Below are 24379 nucleotides of genomic sequence, written 5' to 3'. Positions count from 1 at the left end.
GATGAGTCCTTTCTTTTAACTATGGTAAGAACTAGAATAAAAAGCCTGGGGAAGTACCTAACATTTATTTGTTCCTCATCATTTGGATGAAAGGAAATGACATGCTTACTGTCTGGATTAATACTTACTAATTAAGCCTATTTTTTAGAGTTGACTGGGTAATATGCAATTGTAAAAACAAACTGCTCAGAGGAAACCAAAGCCCTAATGTCATTGCATGTTGTTTGGTCTATCAAAGTAGTCATCTACTGGTCCTCTATGTCTAACTGGTTGAGCAGGTCTTTGTTCTGCAGGAGAAGTTGTGCTTTCAAAATATAATTCATTAAAGTTGAAGTTCTTAAGAGATGTTTTGAAACTATAACAGAGTACGTTAGCCCTTGAGTTATTTTATATAGGTTTCATATTTTACCTATTGCAGGAAACAGTTTGTAAAGACAAGAACTCTGAAACTAAGTCACCTCTGTAATTTTTTTTTTTTTTTTTAAAGGTCAGGTTGTTTGTGTGAGCAAATATCAAAGGTGCCATATCAGCTCAGATCGAAGATCCAGCTGGCCTAATGTCTCATCTGCAGCAGTGGCTGGTCTTTAGGAGAGAGTCGAAAGAAATGGGATTTGAATGGATTTGCTTCATCCTAGTTTCTGGAATTCAGCACTTCAAGAGCTTGATGATAGGATTTGTTACAAGACTTTTGAAATAAACTGTCAGCTTGACAGTTCTTCAACTTCTTTTATGTTCTTCAACTGGCTATGGCCTTCAGAGACGTCTGAGTAGTTTTGAGATATGTGAGTCTGCTCGGTGGCAGCTGTGTTCACTTTTACTCAGTATGTCATATAATCATGTATATACTAATTATATTCTATATACTTTATCGGATTTTCTGCTATTTCCTATGGTACATAAGTCAAATTTGTCTGAACTGTAGAAATCTTAACCCCTTCTGGTTTGGACCCCAATAAAATTCACTAAAAAGCTATTATCAGCACTGTGGGAATGTGAGGTTGATTTAATCTTTAATTAAGGCTGATTTAAAGCGCAATCTGCTCTAAAAAAAAAATATTTATGTTCCTTTAAAATTTTTGGGACTATCATCTGGTCCTGGTGGTTTGTTCTGTATGTCTCTATTGACCCTTAAGGGTAAGAGAGTTCTCTGTGAAGAGCAATTTTGTTATAGGATGGTCCTTAAGTTCCTCAGTAGTGATTATGAGCGCATAGAATTCATTTAGCTTTTATGATATGCCCTTACCTTAGAATGATAGGATGGTTTGTGTTGGAAAAGACCTTAAAGATCATCTAGTTCAACCTCTGTGCTATGGGCAGGGACACCTTCTACTAGATCAGGTTGCTGAAAGCCCCATCCAACCTCACCTTGAACACTTCCGGGGATGGGGCATCCACAACTTCTCTGGGCAACCTGTTCCAGTGCCTCACCACCCTCAGAGTGAAGCGTTTCTTCTTAGATCTAATCCGAATCAACCCTCTTTCAGGTTAAAGCCATTACCTCTTGTCCTGTCATTACCTCATATCACTGACTTGTTGGCAGGCTTCCTTGTCCTGATGCTTTTAAAAGCTTATATAATTTTAATGTCTTTAGATAAATTATTTTTTTTTTCAGTTGTTGTTGGCCTGCGTTATGGCATGACCTGTGCTTTGCTGGGATTTCAGTGTCTTTCTGTTTTCCTATTTTGAATACCATTTCCAGGTTTTGAAGAATATGTTATAGCATCATAGAATAGTTCGAGTTGGAAGGGGTCTTTAAAGGTCATCTAGTCCAACTCACCTGCAGTGAGCAGGGACATCTTCAACTAGGTGAGTTTCTGAGAGCCCTGTCCAACCTGACCTTGAGTGTTTCCAGGGATGGGGCATCTACCATCTTTCTGGGCGACCTGTTCCAGTGTTTCACTACCCTCATCATAAATTTTTTTTCCTTATATCTAGTCTGAATCTACCCTCTTTTAGTTTAAAACCATTACCCCTTGTCCAGTCGCTACAGGCCCTACTGAAAAGTTTGTCCCCATCTTTCTTATAAGCCCCCTTCAAGTATTGAAAAGCTGCAATAAGATCTCCCCAGAGCCTTCTCTTCTCCAGGCTGAACAACACCAACTCTCTCAACATTTCCTTATAGGAGAAGTGCTCAAGCCCTCTGATAGTTTTTGTGGCCCATTCCTTGTGGTCCTGTTCTTGACTAAAAAAATAGGAATGTTTGTGGAATGCTGAGTAAAATATTTTTTAATATGGATTAGTACTCTTCCTTTGTGTGCTTTATCTAGCAAGTGGGTTTTATTTATTCTTTAGTTGTTTTTAAGGTTCTACTGCTTTTGAGGCAATAAGGAGAAAGGAGATGACTGCAAATATCCAATAAGCAAAAGTGTCTGACTCCTGTAGTTCTGTTTTCCATCAGTTTTTCTTCTTATGTGATGATGTATAAGATACTGTAACAGCAAAATGACTGAGATTCAGGAAATCTTGAGGTTTTTACCTTCACTGAGATACCTATTAAAGTATTATACAAGCACAGAAACTTTGGGATAATCCTGACTAAAGCATTTTGTAGTTGTTGGGTAAAGGCTGTCTTCAGGAAAGACAAATGGGTTTAGTAGTTCAGAGTACTAATTAATGGGTGCTGACTTTAGTTTTGGTTTGGTTTTTAATTCAGTTTAAGTACTGCTCTTTGTATGTGGCTTAAACGCTAGAGTGTTAGTATGAGGCTTGGGAGGCTAGAGTGCATGTCTTGACTCAGCTCATGGGCTTCCTAGGGATGTGCCTTCATGTATTCTGGAAGCAGAATTTGCTCTAGAGTCTTGAGAGTGTTCAAAGTCAACTGGAAACCATTTGAAAGTGGTTAGCGTGGTGCCAAGTTAGCTAGTTCTGCTAAGAAGTGGTTAGAGCTTCATGCTACCAGTTTAGACTTTGTACCCTGCTTGCTTTGTTCAGAAGGCTTGCAGTCATCTCGGAGCATGGGCAAAGTTCACTCTTGTCTGCTTGGTAACTAATAGGTAGAAATGTCTTTTGTGACCTTCAGAAATACCATTTTTTATTTTTTTATCCCATGTTCCCCCTGTAGTAAGGGACTAGTGCTTCCTTCAGAGTTTTGCTTAAGGTGGTGCTCAAATAGTAGAATGGCAAAGCTTGTAAATAGTTGGGGGTGGCAGTTGAAATGCGTTGGGTAAAACTTTAGCCTCGCATATTTGCCTAAACCCTTTCGCAATTTCTGATACTGGTAAGTGTATTAGCTTGTTTTTGTTAAGTGAACAGCTGGTGAATCTGCTTTATTTTTACCAGATGGTCTTCTGAGTTCTGTGAAAATAGAGAAGCATTCTTATCTTTTCATTTAGATTCTTGCAGTAGGTGACCTTTCAGTTTGTGTCTCAGTCGATATGCCTGGATGTTTTTTTAAAGTGTTTGTCTGAAACAGAAAGAAGTAAAAGTTAATTTAATAACCACGTATGACTCATAATAGGAACAGTCTCATTACGTTAGTAGAGTTGTTGCAAGGTTAGAATGATAGGAGGTGCAACAGAGGGGCGCCTGTGTAGCTGGTGTTGCAGACTATGGAGGTGGTCCTGAGACTGGCGGGACTCTGGGATGAGAAGAGCAGAGGTACCAAAAAATCTCAGTTGTGAGTGTCCGAATGTGCTGAATCTCTTGATAGCTCAGAGGGGAGCTACACATGGATTCTAAATCTGATACTGTGGTACTAAAGCCTTTACTTGCTTGGCTGAGCGTGTTGGTTTTAACTTTACCTGGTTTTGGGGAACAAGTGTTATGCTTTGTTTCAGTTGCTTTGAAGTAATTACCATTGTAACAGTGTATGTGTGAATTTTCAAGAACATTTTCTCACTTAGTAATGTGTCATGGATGAATTAATGTCCTAAAGCTTTCTGGGCTTGAGTAGACTTCTAGCAGATACAATCTGGAGCTGCCCTTGGCTGCTTTCTGAACTTTTAATTATTATCTTTGATTACTGAGCTGTTCTCCTCATAAGGGATGAGAAAAAGAAGCCACGTGCTATGTTTCACTCTAGAAACAGGAAAGCTGGGTTGTTTAAAAATCCTACATCCAGAAACCTGATTTTTATTAGGAATGCTTAGAAGGGAAATTATGGATTCTTCTAGTAGAAGTAGTAGCCACATAGTGGGCCGCATTAGTATGCCAGGAGACTGAGGGAAGCCATTCTACCCCTCTACTCGGTACTGGTGCAGACCACTACCACCAGGAGTATGGTGTCCTGTATCGGTCCCTCCATTGGCAAAGTGGAGCAAGTCCAGTGGAGGGCTGCTCAGTGGGGAGGAGGCTGGCGCATGTTTTGTGAAAGGTCAGCTGAAGGGAGCTGGGTTTGGGTAGCCTGGAAGAGAAGGCAAAGGGCGGATCTAGCTGCTGTCTCAACTATACAGTGGGTGATAGCAGACAGTATAGAATCAGACTTGTCTTGGAGTTGCAAAGTCCGAGGATGAGAGGCAGTGGATACAGGTTGCAGCAAGGGAAATTATAATTAAACATAAAGAAAAAAAAAATTCCCAGTGAAGACGGTGAAGCACTGGAACAAGCTGCCCACAGAGGCTGTAGACTCTCTGTCTTTGGAGATATGCAAAACCTGATGGGAAGCTGAAGTATGTCTGTGAACTGATGTGTCTGGTTGTAGCTGAAGAAGTGAATTAAATAGCAAACTAAATTCTGGTTATATTGCAGGGGAAGTATGCAAGGAGATAAGTAATATCCTTTGCTATATCTCATATGCTATTAAGAACAGCTGTGAGTGGTTTTTTGTTTTTAAGCTGCTGACCTGGGGAATTCAACCATCCTTCTGAGCAGGTTAGTGGTCTGTACTCGAAAAGAGTTTTCCATGCTCCCAATCTCTCCTGTCTTTTGAAGAGTAAGTTGCTGAAGGGATAGTGGATTGATGTTAACAATATTTGTTCTTTGCCAGTGTTTTTGGTTTCTCTTCAAAACCTGATATATCATTATGAAATAGAGTTAGGTCTAGTTGCATTGCTGTGTCCAGTGATAAAAATTTATTGAATACTTTCAAAAGTACCCAAGGGTGCTCTCTGTGCCATTGCAGTGGATGGAGATGTATTGATGCTGGCTTGCTGGGGTTTTGTTGGAGATCCCAAAGGGTGAAAGCTTTTCTTCCTAGGTCATCTCACCTCTTGAGTCTTGTGGTGCCTTAATGTAGTTGTTTCTTTGAGCATTGTAATTTTGTATAAATGTTACAAAGATGGACTGAGCTACAGTTGCAACAAAATGCAAAAAAAAAAAAAAAAAAAGGCAGAAAGCTCGTTTCCCCTTTTTCATCCAGCACCGGATAGTCTGTATCAGATGTTTCAGTGTCTGAGGACTAGGCATCAGATTGGATCACAGTAGCTTAGTCTTACTCTGAGACAGATGGATGTGATATTAGCGAGAGGGAAAAAGTCCGTAGTTGACAACTGGTGTGACTTTACTCTGGAGATCAGTTTTCCGAGTTTGTTGCTGTTCAGGGTACTTGGAGCTATGGCTTCAGTTTTATCCTTTTGGTTATGTGGGCTGAGCATGGTACCTGTATTTACATCTGCTCTAAATTACTGCAGGAGGCTGCAGCAGAGGATGTTAACTGCAGAGTGCATGTGGAGATTACTTAGGCACAAAGTGAGATTTTTTTTTTTTTTTCCCCCAGCTGACTTTTACAGGAGATAGTGGTGCACAGTGCAATTCTCAGCCATCTATCTCATTTTAATGGGCCTGAACCTGTCATGCAGAATGTTCTAGGCTAAAGCCTAGTTTGGGTTAGCTTAGAGATGGTCCCTATTTGGAGGAAATATCGCTGCTGTTGGTAGTCAAAGGAAATACAGAATTGTTCAACAAAAACGTTGAGAGAGGCAGACTTCTGAGTCCTCCATATCCAACTACTGGCTGGCAGGCTGAATGTGATCGTCTGGATACTTTTGACTGCTGCATTTTGCCTTGATGAGAAGGGGAATGGTGCCACAGGTGAGAGAAACTCTGCGCTGCTGCCAAATACCATTTGCTCCCAGCTTCTGTCCAACAACTGCCACCCACTATCTGTCGGGGCAACAGTAGCCTGACTCTGTATGCGAGTCAGCAACAGCTGTTTGTTGCTTTCCCAGCTTTTGCAGAAGTAACAGCCCGGCTCTCTGTGTTGGGAGCAGCAGTTGTCTCTTCCAGCTTCGCTGTGCAACAACTGCCTGGATCTATGCAGCAGGTGCTGGAGGAGCATTTTCAACAGCAGCTGCTGCCAGATGGGAAAGTCAGCTGCTTTCCTGTGATGTGGAGGTAGGCTAAGGCCTGAGCTGTTGAGGTGGGGGGTCACAGAGGGTCTCAAAACCCAGATCCAGCTGTTACAGCTGCCGGGGTCAGACCACCCTGCCAGGGATTTAGAAGAGCAAGTCTGTCATCCTGCATTATAGCTTTCTGGAAGCCCCTCCTGGGTTTGTCTTGAATGCCTTGAAGTCTGTCTGCCCTCCGACTTTTTTCCTACTGAATTGTTTCCTCAGTGGCTACTTCACTTCTTTTATGTAACACTGATGAAGGTTCTGTGCCAGATAAATAGGACCCCTAATGGTTAGCTGCGAATCTTCCCAAGAGTAACCTCTCCATCGTTAAGGTGATGGTTAATTTGTGAAGCTACCTGAAAAAAGTTTGGAGAAGCCCTCTGAAATTTTATTATATACAAATCTAAGTCTGCCTGGTGGAAACACTTACCTGGCCCGGGAAAGCAGGATGCTAAGAAAATTGTTTTAACATTCAATAACTTTAGCTTCAGAATCTGATTTTATGCATTCAGTGCACAGCAATAGTTTTCTTACCTTCACATTCATTTTCCTCTTGTGTGGTCTGAAAAAAACCACAGAAGAGACTTCACAGTCTCTGGAGCTGGAACTGCTGTGAAGGGCAAAATGCTATCCTAGATTTACAGGAAATGCAGAGAGTAGGAGGAGGAGGAAGGAACTTGTTCTACATTTTCTTCCCCTTTGTCCTTCAAAAAAAAAAATTATTTGGTATCTTTTTGATGTGTAAAGGTTTACAAATCAGTGAGCCTTGAAGGTTTTACCTTTACTGTGGTGGTTTGTTTCTTTCACTTTGGTGACTTAGAGGATGTGCTGGTTGTTGATTGCATCAAGAGTTAGTAGCATTCTGGTAGGAATTTTCTTCTAAAATATTTAATGTCTTCTATTAAGTAGGTCTCTCACGGAAAAAAAGCTGAATAAAATATGTTAATAAAAAAAATAATTCTCCTCAACTAGTATCACTTTACTTGCTTAGTGACAAGTGTGTTTTCGTGCCTTTGGAGCTCATCTGCTTTGCTGTATTTTGAAGATTTTTTTTTTTTTTCTTCTGTTTCTGCTCAAATTTAACATGTTGGGTTTTTTTTTCCTATTCAATTGTGGTTTTGTTTCTTGCTTAGGTAGAATGAAAGACATAAAAATGAGCAAAAGATCTTTATGTATGGTAAATAAGTAAAGCCTGTGACTTTTACTCTGCCTTCCTAAAACAGTGAGACATATCGGCTTATGGTACCCAAATGTTCCCAGTGTTGAACTTTTGAACCCCTGGACTCATACCAATTAAATTCCTTCACATTTGATGAAAATACAGCCAGGTAACATGGAACAAAGTCTATCAAAAGAAGCCCTCATAAATATTACAGCCACAGGAAAAACTTAAATGAGCCCTTGCAATTAGGCATGGGAGGCAAACCCGTGAGGAACCAGACTTTGTTAGTTTTGTTGCTTACAGAACCTGCTGGTTTCCTGTGTGTTTTTCCCTGTGGAAAACGAAGGCAGAAGCAGTCCAGGTTGTTCTGGGACTAATCTGCTGCTCCAGAAGTCTTTAACGTTGCATCCCGCTTGCCAGCGAGGGATGGCTGCCTGTCTTGTGTGCCTGCTTTCTTAGGGAATATTAAAAAGGTGCAAACCAGATGGTTTTCTTGAGTTCGTCTTGCATGGTATGATGCAGTTAAAAGGAAACAGACTTTTTAAGTGTGGGTTTTTGGTTTTGTTTTGTTTTCTTTTGGTCTTGCTGATGTTTAGACCAGTGATGGATCATGACTTGAGGCAGGGATTTGTATATGGCAGTGTGTGGTGTCTGAATCAATTCTCCTACTTCGTGTTGAAATATTATTCTGAAAAACATTAGTTTTCTGCAACTGCGACATTAACAGGATGTTAAGTAGCACTCTTTCATTCATTGTTGTCATTCAGGAATGTTTGTTTTCTGTTTTATTGACAACTAGCAAAAATAGTCCATCTGGAAAGTGAAATCGTAGTTTTAGAAATCCTCAAAATCAAATGTTAAAAGTGACTGTAGAAACAGTCCAAAGGTTTTCAACAAAACTGCTTTCTTTGGCTATTAAGAATTCTGATGGTTTTTAAATTTTTAGTTACTGTTTATACCTGTCTCTTCCTGTTACCCCATGGCAAGGGGTTTGGAACTAGGTGATCTTTAAGGTCCTTTCCAACCCAAACCATTCTATGAGTCTAAATATGAGGGAACGAGTGGGGATCTATTTTAGTTGTAAATCACCAACAAGATGATTTCAGAAGGATGCAGACATGCAAGTGAATTAGTTGCTTAATTACTCTACCTCCACTGTGATGAGGTAACTCTTTTCACTGTGTGCTCTGGTGGAAGGGTAAGCTAATTTTATTTAGTTTCTCTCAAAATAAAAGTATACTTAAGTGAGCTGAATTGATTTATCATTAGTAGGGGCTAAGAGTGTGCATGTGGACACTCTTAGTTGCACACAGGAAACCAGCAGGTTCAGTAAGCAACAAGTCAGCTGAGCTGCGGGGGTGATACGGAAGATGGAGCAACTAAAACTGGTATTTGAGCCCTGAATTTGAGGTACCCTCTCCTCAGCCTCATCTGCACAGCCCAGGGTTGAAAACAAAACATTGTTGGTCAGATTTGTATTGTAGGTTGGAACACAACTTAGTTCTTTGAAAGGTCATGCAGAGTTTGCAGGGCTGATAAATGAGAAGCAGTAACTCCTTTTTTCTGTAATGACCAGATTTTTAAGTGTATTTCACTTAAGTGTAAACAGAATCTCAGACAGTCACTTCTGCAAAACTCTTTCTCAAAGTAAGATTACTTTGCAGCAGAGCTGTCGACATCAATTTTGGTGGCAGATTTATGGTAGTATGGACCATCCTGTGATTTCAGAAAAGACAAGCTCAAGCCCTGTGCTCCTCAAGCTTACTTGGCATAAGCGTATATAACTTTCGCTTTTGCTAGGGAATGTGTTAAAGTGTTGTCTCGTTTTTAACTTCAGAAGTAACTGCAAGAAGTAATGGAAGAGAAGGCAAAATGATGCTTCTGAAGAGCAAAACTGTATTTTTAAAAATCTTTTAGCGCTCCAGATGCAGAGTGGGTGAAATTCAGTTTTAACACAGCATGCTGCGAGCAATGGAAGAAACTTTATCTTGTTCCAGAGAGAATCAATCTGGCCATGAGAGCATTGTGGATCGATAGAAACTGCTGCCTCCCCTCTGCAGGCAAAAAAAGCTCTAAAATGTCATCTTGTGATCCTCATGGTCCTCCAGACTGGTGTATTTTCTGTAGACATACTGCATGTAATGCTTTGTAAGTGTGGAATTCTTCGGAATTCTTGAATTTGGGAAGAGAGAATTGGCCTTGAATTTCTCTGTGATTTCTTTTCTACTTTTTATTTGTTACATTCACTGTAAATTGGGAGAAAAGTCAGAGCATGGAAAATGTATGACCTGATATCTTTTTACGTCTTGGGAGAAAAAAGGTGTCTGTTTCTGTGCCTAGCCCCCTTTTTCTCTTATTGCTTAAAGATAAAACAGGACTATATAGGACTATATATCTTTGGAATCAGAAAAACTGATCTATTTGCTGCTGCTAATTCTGTTTGATTACTGTTAAGAGGTTGGATTTTTAAAATGTAGTTTTGTATCAACTTTTTATAAACTTTTTGTATAACCGTGTGTTGGAGCAGAAGGAACATGATCATGTTTCAGATCTTGTAAAAGTCTAGATTCATGTTGTGTGCTTGAATACAGTGTGTAGCTTTGATTAGGATGAAAGATAAATTCCAGAAAGAAACTTCACTGTTTCCATTTTTCGCCTCTGGTGAAATATGTCTGTTATCCTTCAATGTGAATGGTAGCAAATACGTGGCAGAATGAATAGCAGTGCTCTGCCTGCTGAAGTTGAATATTTGAAAAGGCATGGGTATCAAAAAAAGAAAGTAGCCTGCTGGATCAAGGTCTTTGCTGAGTAGAGATGCTCTCTTGTACTTGGAATTGAGCTCAATTTACAATACCATTTTGTGAGATGGTACCAATACTTTTTGTGTTAGATTTCTTGAAGAAGGATAAAGCCAGAGTATGGGGCTAGAACAACATGCAAGCATTATATCTGAAAGGAAAACATTGCAAATGTTTTATTATGTAGTCTTAATTTTAAATAGTTTCACAGGGGGTGCTCATTTGTACATGCAGTAGTAAGCTGGCACTTTGATCAAAAATTCATACTTGCTGTCTTCTTTTGCTCTTACACTGTGCTATGTAACACCCAGAGTGAGTAGGGGTACGAGATGATGTTGGAGGCAATAGAGTTTATATTTGTGTTTCTGGCTTTAGACAAAATATTTCAGCCATCTCAAGCATCATTTTAAGTATTGAGTATTTTTGTGCTCCCTTTTAAAGTAGTGTGTTTCATAATTTTGAACGTAGAATTCTCAAAACACCTTTATGGGACAGCACTATTGTCCTAATTTTACAAATAACTACTTTGTCTTGCTTCCCTAGGTGGTTTGCTCAAGGTTATACAAGAATTCTGAGTTGGAACAGGGAATTATGTCCAAGTGTTTGATGTTTAAAACCTGAAATCTCATTACTGGATTACCCTCTCCTAACAGAAATGAAAGACTTATACCTTTGCTGTCATTCTGCTGAAATTAATTAAATTGTAAGTATTAATACTCTGATTTTGATCAATGTTTTTAATTCTATTTACTGCTTCTTTTTCTTTTTAGGCATGTACTGGTATTGAAAATATTGATGAAGCTATAACGTTGCTTGAACAAAATAACTGGGATTTAGTGGTAAGTATTCTAAGAAAATGACTTCATAGATCAACTTCTTGTAACAGCGATATGCCATCTTGCTGAGAACTATAATCTTTATTTCAAATTTAGGTGTGTCGTTTATGGCTGGGGCAAGCAAGTTATGCGCGGACTGTTTCAGGTCTGCTAAAGCCTCGTTGCCAAGTTAACGTGATACTGAGTTGTGTATGGCTGGTGTACTCTGATTGTCTTTGGGCCTTTTTGATTTGTGTATCTTCCCTTAAATCAATGTTTCATATTGTGTTTAGTTTCTTTTTTAGTTAATTCTATGCATCATTTTGTAAGTAGGGTTATTAAGGGTAGCATAGTTGCTCTTCTATTGTTAGCTGTAATGCAGAATTGAGTCAGAGATTAAGGCCATACCTTATTTAGATTTGGTGTTATCCAGACACAGTTAAACACAAACAAAAAACCCAGCATCCTAAAAAAAGCTATTGTCTAGTTTGTAACAAGGTTCAATGTGCAGACAAATAGAAGGAAACCAATAAAACAAACAGAACAATCTTAGATATTTTAAGACTCTGCGTAGGATTATCAAGATAAATGAAGAAACTATTAATCTATTTTCTTAAGGTTTAAAAGTGTAAAATGGAACAAACTCAATTAAAAAGCAAGAGATCTTCCTTTAAACTGTAGTACCTTTGATTTATACCTTTGATTTCCTCCTTTTTTTTTTTTCTTTTCCAAATGAGTGATCTTTGGACCAGTCCAAATTATCAGAAAATTATTTTAAAATAATAAATAAATTAGATTTTCCAAAATTGACTATGGATACAGTTTGAGCTCTCAGCCACATTGCATTCCCAGCATATTGTTTAGAGTGTTCTTTGTGTTTTAATAGTTACAAACTAAGTATCACAAATGTTAGGGTGGGGTTTTAAACTGAGTTTGTTAGAATGAATATTCAGTTTCTTTTAAGGCATAATGATTAAAATGACAGGTAATATTGTTACCTACTGTAAACAAATGCGATGTGCTCTAAACACTTTAAATGTTTAAAATGACGGTTGGCCAAAGTATACGGAGTCTTTATTTTGCAATGTCATGGTATAAGAAAGAATGAGACACCAATGAGCAAAAGGGAGTGTATATCCTCAGTGTGTTCAAACAGAAAAACCCAAATGTATGTTGACAGAGTGATGTAGTTAAAAACATCTTTTGTCATAGCAGTTGTGACTTAGTGTGGGCTGTTTTGAAAATTAAAGCGTTTATGGGAAGGCAAGGAATAGCCATGTGCATTCTGCTCGGGTTGTGAAGTTCTCAATACAACGCATTAAATCAATTAGATGTGGCTTTGGGCCAAATTTGTAAATTGCAAAGTATGTGCTCCACAATAAGTGCTCACAGGTGGGGTTGAATGAGAGAATTGTGATGAAAAAAGGTAAGAACAACTAAGCGGGTTTGTTTTTGATTTTTTTTTTTTTCTTTTCTTTTGAGACTCCAGAACGAGCAGAAAGGGACAGTGAATTATTTAAAGCTATGAGAATAGCTTTAAATACTTGGTTTTATTAGTGATGATTAAATGATCTAGAAGTAGAATATAGTGGGAAAAGAAGTAATGACCCAAAAATGCAAGCTTAAAAAAATGCAAGCTGAAAAAGCAGCATGTGGAAAGTAGGAAAGGAAAGAAGATTAAGAATGTAAGAGGTACTTCAGGAGAGTGTGTAGCTCTTGAAACTAAACAGAAGATGAATGAGAGGAGTGTCTATGAAAAGGAAGTAGTAAGTTGTGGAAGGGACAAAAAAAAAAATTGAAAGTTTGAAAATGAAAAAGATGCCCTAAGAGTCTGTCATTAGTAGGACACTGGCTCCTTTTTATTAAAAGCAGCCTTGTTGTAAAAAAGGGGGTGAAAACCAAATCATGCTAACCTAACAGGGAGTTAGAAGCAGAAGAGTGAAGAAAGAGGAGAGAAGACAAAAGAAACGTGAATGTAAGAAGAAAAGGAGTTGCTAGCTTGAGAGACTGTCAAACATGTCTGTGTTAGGCAAGAGATTTTAGCATTTCAAAAGTCAGAACAGAACATAAAAAAAGACTTATGACTTACGAGAAATGTAGTGAGTTTTATTTTAAAATTAAAAGTGTATGGTCCATGTATGGTGTGGTTTGTTGGTTTTTTTTTTTTTAATACCTTTGTTTCAGTGCCAAGAAGTTGGGAAGGAGGGAAGGCTTGGTTTTCATTGAACCAAGAGGTCTTAAGAGTTTTTTAGCTGACATGAAAAATAAAAAAAAATCCTTTTACTTGGCACTAAATACTTAATATTTAATTCAATGCAGAACAAAACATTTTCTTTGATTTGTAAGGAAAACAAGGTTTCTAGGACTTGGTTCACAAATCATGAAGACAGTAGTGAAATAATGATGATATTGGTAAGGTTTCCTTTATCATCCTTTGACCACCAATCTGTTAGGTAAATGAGAAGAACATAAATGCTATCTTCTCTAATACCACTTCATTTTGTGGGTCTTCTTCAAAGGCTTCTTTCAAGTTCAAGTTTTTGGTAAACATGACCTGTAGTAGTAAAATATAGTTGTACAGGTGTTCAGTGTTGGGTTTTTTTTTGGGGGGGAGTGGAGTTGTTTTTTTAAAATGTGGATTCCTTTACTTCTGTAAGTTTGGAAGTAAAATCAGAGCTCTGCATTTGATCAGGAAAGCTTCCATGAGGCACCCTGGGTAATATGAAGTAGAAAGCTAAGCAAGTCCTGTTAGGATGTGATCAACCTAAGTTCAGGGACGCTTTGACAGCATTAGTGAAATACCAAGAACACAGATAAGTTCTTGTCTCAGAACAAATTGCTTTCTTGCTCTTCATTCAAGCTTTCTGTATCTCAACTCCGTTTTCCCATTTGGAGAAAAAAGTCGTGCACTATCAGAGGCTGTGCTAGAGACCCAAGTTGAAGATTCCCTTGAGCACCTGCTTCTTCTTGAACTCTGTGAGGCTCAGCTCAAGGGTGTTGTTATTTCCCTGGGACTTCAGCCAAAACAACCAAGAGCAGGTAGTCTTGGTGAGTTGGAAAGCAGAAGGATCCTGAAACAGTGAAGTACTTTCCGACATAGGCTGGCAGAGAAGTACATCAGAGTGCACAAAGACGGCGGAGGTTATGTAGTTCATGAAACAAGTTTCTAATGCCGTGCTACAAGTACAGTGTTTCCATGTAAGCTTTTTTGAGGATGTCGTTGTTTGCACTGATGCAGTATTCCTGCTGCTTGTTTTCTCCATCTTTTTTTTTTTTTTCTTGTATTGCTAGCAGATTTTAGTATCAAGGGTTAAAATGTCCCCAAAGTCTTTCATGTTACCTAAGTGAGTGTTATTGTATTTTGTATCTTTTGGACATTTGGTCTTGCCTTTAAAGAAAGCCAAACCTGAGTGAAGTGTAAGGAACTCCTTTCTTGGTTTAGTTTTTCTAATAGCCACTTGTATTTTTTAGTAGGAATTCATCTGAATTCTTCTTTTCAGTTTAGAATGGAAACATCACATTGCTATTTTTCAACTTTTAAATATTCTCCCTCCCAATTAGAAGTCTTGACGTCTTCTTCCTCTATATGGGATACTTTAAAACAATGTAAACTGCCATTATTTTATCTTTGACTTTAAAATATTTAAATCCAATTTATTTAGTTCCAAGTTGTATATGTTTTACAGTGTTCAAATCATGTTTGTAGCAGGCTGAAGTGATACAGGAAACTGTCTTTCATAGATGTTTGGTTGGTAGGCTTCATTCAGGTGCTTAAAATCAAATTGATCATGAGAGTGCTGCAGAGGAATTAATATGCAATAACAGTGTATAAATTGCTCGGTGGGATCATGAAGTTTAATCTTTCTAATAATTGGTTCCCCACTGTTGCATATGACTTGGCCTTTGTGGTGATCTGCTGCATATGGAGCAGCTTAGTTTTTTTTCTGTATTAGAACACTGTAGCCTAATTACTAGGCTTATTATAGGCCGAGCGATAAAATGTTACAGATGTTCTGTGAGAAACAGAAGATCAACATAGATAATGTAATGATCTCTTCAGACCTTCATCTTTATGAAACTGCTCTGCAGTCAATGGATCCAGCAAATCTCCTAAGCCTGCCAGGATAGCTGATGTGTTATTTCCTGAGTGTTGTTGCTTTAGATCTGTTAATTTATAATAACTTTTAATGTCTGAGGAAGCAACATTTAGCAAATTCTGTCTGTTATAAAATCTGATGGTTTCGTAGCTTGCCCATTTAAACTATAACCTTCTGTTCTCACATTTGAAGGTAAGAATGACAGTATAAATGTATCTTAAACTTTGCGTAAAGACAATAAAACAAAAGTATGAAAAATGGCAACTACGTGTCTTCTGAAATGTTTCTGATGATGGCACAAATTTAAAGGAAATGACCCATTAATGTACTTCTTGACCCTATGCAAAATGGACCTTCATATTTATATATATGAGGTTATTACATAGGTAATAGCTCTTTGCTGTCCCAGTGTCAAATGCTTCTATCTGTGCATAAAACTTGATCTCCTGTACCTGTTGCAGATTTAATGAAATACTAAAAATCTTTTATCTATAGCATGACTTTTTATTCTGTACTGGTAATCAGAACATGATTTTTGAATGAAAAGGAGAATTCACCGTGCTTTATTTTCTATTTTTTTCAGTATGACCATTTCTGTTGTTCCTCCCATTCACTGTTTTTTAAAATTATTTTTATCTCTTTTCCAATAGACATTGCAGTGTAGGTACTGCTTAACATAACTTTAACAAGAAAATAAATTTCATCAAAATAGAGGGGATGTGTGTGTGTTATCCCATATTCATTTTGCTGTAAACATGTGTATTATGATGATTAAAAAAAAAATCTGTTTTTTGTTTTCAGAATATAGTCTCGAAATGACCTTTGTTCCTTCCTGCTATACTTGATTTTGTTATTCTGTGTTCTGGTAGAGGCTCAAAGCACAGTATAACTTCAGTAAAACCAGCAGTTTCAGTGCACCTGGAAATGTGATGACTTGCGGTTTCTGTCATACACAACTTCCAAGAGTCAGCTGACAAAAAGCACTTTTATACCTCGGAAAGAGAAAATTGTATATTCTGAACATCCATTTTTATAAAGCATCAACTCTCAATTGCAGTTTCGTGTTTTGAACGGATAACTTACACAGAAGACTGGACAGGCTGGATTGACGGGCTGAGGCCAATTGTATGGTGTTCAGCAAGGACAAGTGCTGGGTCCTGCACTTGGGTCACAACAACCCCATGCAACGCTGCAGGCTTGGGGAAGAGTGGCTGGAAAGATGCCAGGAGGAAAAGGGGCTGGGGGTGTTGATCAGCAGCCCGCTGAATATGAGCCAGCAGTGTGCCCAGGTGGCCAAGAAGGCCAAGAGCGTCCTGGCTTGTGTCAGAAATAGTGTGGCCAGCAGGACTAGGGAAGTGATGATCCCCCTGTATTCGGCACTGATGAGGCTGCACCTCAAATACTGTGTTCAGTTTTGGGCCCCTCACTACAAGAAAGACGTTGAGGTGCTGGAGCATGTCCAAAGAAGGGCAATGAAGCTGGTGAAGGGTCTAGAGCACAACTCTTATGGGGAGTGGCTGAGGGAACTGGGGTTGTTTAACCTGGAGAAAAGGAGGCTGAGGAGAGACCTTAATCACTCTCTACAACTACCTGAAAGGAAGGCGTAGCAAGGTGGTGTCGGTCTCTTCTCCCAAGTAACAAGTGATGGGACAAGAGGAAATGGCCTCAAGTTGCACCTGGGGAGGTTTAGATTGGATATTAGGAAAAATTTCTTCACCAAAGGGGTTGTCAAGCATTGGAACAGACTGCCCAGGGAAGTGGGGGCATCACCATCCCTGGAGATATTTAGAAGATGTGTAGATGTGGTGCTTAGGGACATGGTTTAGTGGTTGACTTGACAATGCTAGCTTAACGGCTGGACTTGATGATCTTAAAGGTCTTTTCTAAATTAAATGATTCTGTGATTCTGAACTGAAGGGGTTTTGTATCTCACTGTTTAAAGCCCTCTACAAAATAGTAATCATCTATCAGACAGGATTTTTTTAAATATAAGCACCCATTTTGTTTGTATATTTAAATTTACTTCTATGTAATGTTGTCTTTTGGAAGGAAAGAAGAAAACAAACAAACAAACAAAAAACCCCAACAAAAAACACAGCTCAGAAAAATTCAACTGACAAAAATGAGCTAGGGATTTGCAATTTTTCTTTTTTATTTCTGTTGGAGGTGCCGGTTTAGATGGGATTCCTAGGCAGAAAATGGTCCATTGGCTCTTGACAGTTATCAACAATCCGCTATTTGTATCTTTTATTGCTTTGTAACCATTAAATTAGCTCTTTTGTTATAATGTGCAGTAAATCTCAGTACAAGCTTTTGAAAACTAATACACTAACGATGTCTTTTGTGTATTTTTCTAACTGGCGTGCCCTGTTAAATCTTTGATGTGGTATCTACTTGTATGTTTTTTTGATCAATTTGGATTAGTCTGCCTCCAGAAACTAGGTAATTAATTTAAGTTTGGCACAGGGCCATTTCTTTTCCTTAAATGTGGGACAGTATTGTCATACATTTAGCAGCTCTCGTTTCATACCAAGCAGGCTGTACTTCAGTGGCTGGAGAACCAGGACTGCACATTATAGTGACCATGTTCATCACTTTGGCCCCTTTTATCTTGTATTGTTGTTGACCTGCTGTTTTCTTTACTTGAGGGTTCCATACTGAATATTGCACATATTTGACAGCACTCACTATGGGTCTAGTGAGAAGCTCGTGGTGTGCTCCTCTCACTAGGACTAGATCTGAGAGATTTTCACTGTTAACAACATGGACTTATTTGTGTATTAGTAACATTCTGCCTGTCAGTCACATCTGCCTGTGGGAACCAAAGGTTTGTATCCCATTCTTTTTAAGGAGCTTTTAAAGTTTTATTTTAGACAGGTGTCCTCTTCTGAATCTTGGTGTCCTGTTGAATGTGTAATTGTCAGCTCAGTTAGTTGATGCTTACTGTTACTGGACTGAGTGGCCTGCACAGCATTCTGAAACCTGCTGCCAACAGAGCTAAGGAAGAAAGGAAGCTCTGAGTTAGGTAATGACAAGTGATGTTGGTGGATGGGCATCCCACTGGTGCAAGCATCCTGTGGGCAGGGTGCCTGTTCTTCAGGAAATACAGGAGTTGCAGGTTTCTTGTGTGTCCAACTGCAGCATTAAGCTCTTCTAGTAGGACACAATTAAATTGTATGTGAACTTTTGTTTTACAAGGGACTATAGAAATCCCTTAAGGTACTTTCTGTTAATTAAATTAGGGATCCCTGCTTGCAAAAATTGTTTGATTTCTCATTCTTTGTATTTTCATCCTCCAAAGTGACATTTCTGTCTCTTTGAGTAAGCTCAGATGCATGCTGTGTATTTGATGCAGCTGAGTAGTAGTGAAGAAGGCTAGCTAGTTCTTAAAAAACCCATGATTATTAAATTTGTTGTTTTTAGATACTCTTGAATGCCTTCATCTTGGGTAAAACAGATGTTTCCTTTTTATGTATTTTCTACTTTGAAGACTGTATGAAATGTGCAGATCTATAGGCAGTTGTAAGCATGATATGACTTTCCACATAGCTGTATACGCATTCATCTATTAAAAAAACCAAACCAAAACACCACCAGTAATACATGTGGAGGAAATTAAGTTCTTGCAAAATGTGGAATAAGAATGCTGCTTTGTCACCTAAGTAATGTTGATATGTTTCAGTAATGTTCAGATGTTTCATGAATGTGCTTCAAGGTTTGATTACCTCTGCTAGCAGCAAAGTAGCTCAGTCTTCATGGTCCTACCAAAATCCCAACTGCTTTCTTCTGAGACTTTTAATAATGGCAATAGTTGATACCTCAGGTGATGTGGGAAGGTGTTCAGTATGTTGCTACGGTGACAGTCATTTCACACGATGTTGACGAGAGCACAGATTGCAATTGATCTTGTTGTGTCTCTGCATCAGTCTTGGTCCATTGCCTGCAAGAGGTCTGTTAGACATCAGAAAGTGGTCAACAGAGGAACTATAGTTTAAAATAACATGGAGCCAAACCCAATAAAAATGTCATATATGCCTTCTGACACTTGCAAGCAAGGAAACAAGCGTACTAAGTGGAGAATAAAAGTAACAAATGTTTAACTTGTGTGTTCTAAACTTTTGATTGTCTTGAATAAAACTTATTTTATTACATAGATTGGTCCCTTGTATTTTTTTTTTTTTTCCCAAAAAAACTTAGGTGGTCTTTGGATTTGTTTTCTTGTTTGGATGACCCTTTGGATTTGTTTTCTTGTTTGGATGACCCTTTGGATTTGTTTTCTTGTTTGGATGACCCTTTGCTCTTCCAAAAGGCCTTGAGAAACACTGCTTGGATCATGTTAACATTGCCATATCTTGTGATTTTTAGAAGGAAACTCATGAAAGCTGTCATCAATGCTGTAGCTGTTGATATTGTGTAAATATTCAAGAATATTCAAATATTCAATATTCAAGAATATTCAAATATTCAAGAATCTCAAATTTCACAGTGTTCCCCCTGTAAAGAAAGAGGCTGGGAAGGGGCTAGCTTCTGACTCATCTGTAGAGAAAGATTTGAAAGCTGAGTTTTTCTGATCTGTAGTTTGCTATCCCAAAACTTTGTTAGATTCCCATGGATCTTGCCTGGGACTATTCAGGTACAAAAAAACCTCTCAAAATGCACTTTACCCCAACAAATAATAGCTAAATCATGTACTAGACTCAGAGGGGATGTTTGGTTTCTTTGGTTTATTTCTGTCTTTTTCTTTTTTTGTCCTAAGGCAGGTGAAAATGTAAGAAACAGAAACTCTGCTTCCCCACCCCTGAGCAAATTATTGTGCCTCCTTATGAGGGCAAAGCCTTGTCTGAGAAAGTTTCTTTGGGAATTTGGTGAAAAGAGTTTTAATTTCTTTAAATTGCTCATCTGCTGAGACATTGTGCTTATTTCATGGCAGAAGTCTTGAAAGCCTCAGTGCTTGGGAAGACTTGAGCTTTCATTGTGGAAAACTGGTGCTGTGCAGTGTCATCCTTGTCTCCTATTTTCAAGACACTGCTAAAAATTCAACATAGTAAAATTATTTGTTTAGTAGGTGACTTACTGTATTTAGGGTTCATTTTAAACGGATTGAGGCCAAGGGATGTGCAGTTTACAACCTTATGGAAACCATAAATTAGGGTTAAATACATGAATTAGTTTGTCCTTCAATTTGAAGGCAGTCGTTTGGGAGGATGAAAAAAATGATAGCTCTCAAGGAGTTGTTGTTATTATTAAGGCAGGTAAGAGTCATGGCTTTAAACATGTATTTTCTTTAGTGCTGTTTCATGTATGCTTTGCAGTTTTGTTGATTCAGCAGAAGGGACTAATTCTCACACTGCTGATTGAAGGAAGGTGTAACAAGGGGGTATAGATCTTTCCCACAGGGTAAAACTGGTATTGCTTGGGCTAAGTGTCTTCTAGATGAACACTCTTTTGTTCCTGTTAAACTGGAATAATTCTTCAATATCTGTGAAGAAATCTGTCACCCCTTCACAGTTTTAGCAAATGTAATGCTTAACTTGCAGTATAGTAGATAGTTTTCTAGACGCTAAGAGGATTATGTTAATCTGAAACAGTTTATTTTGTTTCATACTATTGATGTTAATTTTTCTAATAGAAAAAGCCTGCCTTATTCACTGGAGGATAACAAAGGGATTGTGTTTATGTATTTTTATAGCTGTATTTTGTGGCCATGGTGCTGTGATGATGCATATGAAATGTTAACGTCTGGCCAGAAAGAGAGCAGAAGAGATTTTTAGTTAAAACTTTGCTGTGAACATTGTAAAGTAAGCTGTGTCTCTCCTTTCCAAATAACAGATGGAATTTAGTTACTTTAGAAATAAGCTCCTTTACTAAAGTTTTCCTTGCATAGTGATCAAATGCAATGGGACTAATAAACTTAGATTTCTGTTCATGGAAAAGGGGTCTTGTTTCTTGTAATGGAGAGTTTTGTGTTCTGAGAATAACCAAAAAGTGGCACCTGAGATCACAGTAATGCCTGATAGTATTGTTGTAGCTATATGCAGGCATTACCCACCCACTTTACCTTTACAAATACTGATTTTCGGAGGCTGATACATCTGTATTGGCAGTTTCTACGAAGATTGCTTAGCATTAATTTGTCCTGAGACACTTGAATATGAGTGCAAATTTCTAGACTATATTAGTAGTGAAGCGGCAGGTAATGAGGTATCTGTAAGTAGTTTGTAGTGTATTAGTCTGTGACTAGTTGAACTGAAAATTGCGTGCATCTTATAAAAGTATGTTTGACAGGTGATTAGTCTGTCATGAAGTCATGCTGGGGATGTATGAGTAGGAGGAAAATGAAGGTAGTTACACTTAATTTCAGAACCAGCATCTGTGCCAATGCTGTGACTATTTTGTAAGTGAGCCTTAATTGTGAAAGATTTTACCACAGAAGCCAGGAGTCATCTAGATCTATCAGGCTTTTTAAGTAGAGTATTTTAAAAATTGATTTACTTATAATATTGTTGAATATCTTGACAATTCGGTCCTAGTTTTGTTTAATAAACTCTCCTTAGCTGGTCCTGGAAGACCTGGGCTGCTGCAGTACCAGCAGTATAGCATATGCTGTCGAGAGGTGTAAGGAGAAATACCGTGAGGCAAGTTGTAGGTTGCATACTTTGGAAATGGACTTTCTGATTTCCAAATTCTTAAGCAAAATCTGGCATAATTATTCTTTTATTATTGATTGATGATTAGGCAGTCTGCTGACTACGGCTGGGCTAATGCGAAAGCTGTCATAGGAGATGTTTTGTGTTATTACACCTTTTCAGTAAAGGGGACTTAGTCTGTAGGCACTTCTTCTAGGACTTTTTGAGTCTCTTGTGTCCTGAGATTTCATCCCTGTTCTTTGTAGTACCTGCTAAGAGCTAGTATGTTATAGCAGAGTAGTTTTATTTATTTATTCATTCATTCTTTTTTTTTTTAAGGCTGAACAAAAAGTATGTTAATGTGGGGTAGCTGTCCCCAACCTGTACATTATAGTGTTGTCATTCAAATTTACATAAAAAAATTAGGAGAAGGGTGGAAAGGTGGGAATTCAGTACATAGGTATTTTTTCAGGCATAGCCTTTGTTGTATCTGGCCCTCTTGCTGTCTAGCTTAATGTTTTAAGGAGTAACAAAATATATTTTGATATCGAGGAGAAGCGTTCCTTTCTGTTAAGTTAGAAGGTGAAACCATGTTAGTGTAAAAAGCTGTGACATTAACGACTGGAGCCAAGATAACGATGTGTGTGTGTTAGAAAGTAGCAGACATGTCATGGTCTGCTCTTCCCATTCTATATGAATGAGTTTTGAGTGGATAGTTCAGAATAGATTGTTTTCCTTTATTCCTACTGAGATTGAGTTTCAGCTTGGACAGATACTGATCCATAAGCTTCTTATAAGTCTGTTCATGTTAGTTATTTTCATTGCACTAGGAAAATACATCCAGTTATGAATTTATTATTGAGATTGCACTTTGTGTAATCATGCAGTGACAATATAAAATTAAAGAACTGTGCAAAACATAGGTTTTTTTCCCCAGAATTATAGAAGTATATCTAACTGTTGAAAGGCTTCCTAGTGCATTTCGACATATTGTAGGAACTACAGGAAAAAGTTTGCTGAAGCCACCAAAGAAGTAGGGAGAACTGGGAAACCACATCTAGAGTGCTAATTGTAAACTATTTCAACGCGTGCTCTCTTGCTGATGAAGTGAATCATCTGTATGAATATATTCATGTGGCATTTTTTGATGAAATGTTAATTTTTTGCTTTATTAGCAATTCTATTGTTTTGCAGCTTTTAATGAAGTATATTTGTTGTAAAGAAAGCAAGCTGAAATAAAGCAGAATGCATAGAAGACATTTCATTGTAGTTCAATTACAGCTTTTGGTTAAATTTTAACCACGATGGGGACAAATGTTGGCATTCTGTAAAAACTTTGTGGGTGTAACTTCACGTCTAGCACTTGGAAATACTTTGAGACTTGCAAAGCTGGGGAAATGCCAGCAAGTATAACACAAGCTACAGGAAAAGCTGACTCTTTTCTTTGCCTTGAAAAACCTGCCAAAGATAACAAAGGTAGAGGTTACTTCTGTTACTACTGGGACATAATTAGTAATTTTAAAATGTAAATATTCTTGCATTCATTTAAAAATCCTAACCAAATAATATTATTTATAGCTTAAACTCATAGCAGTCGTTGCTTGTTAAAGTAATGGTTTCAAAGTAGCTGTGTATGTAGGAAGGTGATTGTGTATCTTGTTTGTAAAAAGCCTCTGGTCTATAATAATTGGTATTTCTGGAGAAGGTGTTACGGAATTTCTTGTTTAGAATGACACATGGCAGACTTGCCTGTAACAGACAAGATTTGGTAGTTGCATAAAGCCGCACGAAGCTGTGTTCCTCTGCTTGGGAATCTCATAAAACAATCTTGATGTCTTGGAGCAGAAAGAAGTGATTTTATTACAGCTGATTTCAGTAAACTTTTACTTTATTAATCTAGGTTGACTGCATCATTTGGTTAATACCTGCAGTGTGTTTTTGTCAGCATCGGTTAGTAAAACTTCTGCTGTTTGTTTCCAAATTTTCCACTTTTTATTGTTGTAAACTGATCACATGAAAAGTCTATGCATACTCTTTATCCAGTTTCCTGAAATCACAGTATCAGCAGGTCAGAACAAATGTTTTAATACATCTACATCTGACAGTACCTATTGTTGCCAGTTCTGTTGAAAACACGAGTCCAGCGTAGTATTTGCCAAAAGGAAAGTTATTAGGTGATCGTTATTTCAAAACATTTACTGTTATTACTGAAATAGATGGGTATAGCAGAACCCTGCAAAACCCTGCAAGTTAGTTTCTTTGTAAGGAATACTTTGATGCTCAAAAGGAACTAATAAATCTTTGCACTTCTCCTGTTTTGCTTTACTGTTGTATATAAAAGTATGTTCCTTTGTCACATAGATTTATAGTTTGGAAGCAATTTAAAATTCACTTTCGCTTTTTCGGTCCTTTCATGTATGTTTTGTCTCGCAAAATGCTTTCGTTTATCCCTTATCATTTAATTATTTGTTTTTTCCTCTCTGGATAATATTTGTTCAGTTTTGGTTTATGCTTCTGTGTTGTGGTTTGTTTTTTTTTTTTAAACTCCCCATTGTACAAAGTGTTTGGAGTTTTGTCATCCATTTATTTTCTTTGAATACTAAATAAAATAA

General features: G+C 37.9%; 1 protein-coding gene across 1 annotated transcript in view; it reads left to right on the top strand.

Moving 5' to 3' along the window:
• FAF1 (Fas associated factor 1) overlaps positions 1–24379 on the top strand; it is a 169608-nt gene that overhangs the window by 6888 nt on the left and 138341 nt on the right. Inside the window, exon 2 of the mRNA XM_009990349.2 lies at positions 11000–11068. Within this exon, the coding sequence (XP_009988651.2) occupies positions 11000–11068 (69 nt within the window). The remainder of the gene's footprint in view (positions 1–10999; positions 11069–24379) is intronic.

This window comes from Tauraco erythrolophus, chromosome 10 (assembly GCF_009769465.1).
Source record: "Tauraco erythrolophus isolate bTauEry1 chromosome 10, bTauEry1.pri, whole genome shotgun sequence".
In the NCBI taxonomy this organism is placed as follows: Eukaryota; Metazoa; Chordata; class Aves; order Musophagiformes; family Musophagidae; genus Tauraco; species Tauraco erythrolophus.
Note: the sequence above shows the minus strand (reverse complement) of the source record. Positions and strands in the feature narration are given on the sequence as shown.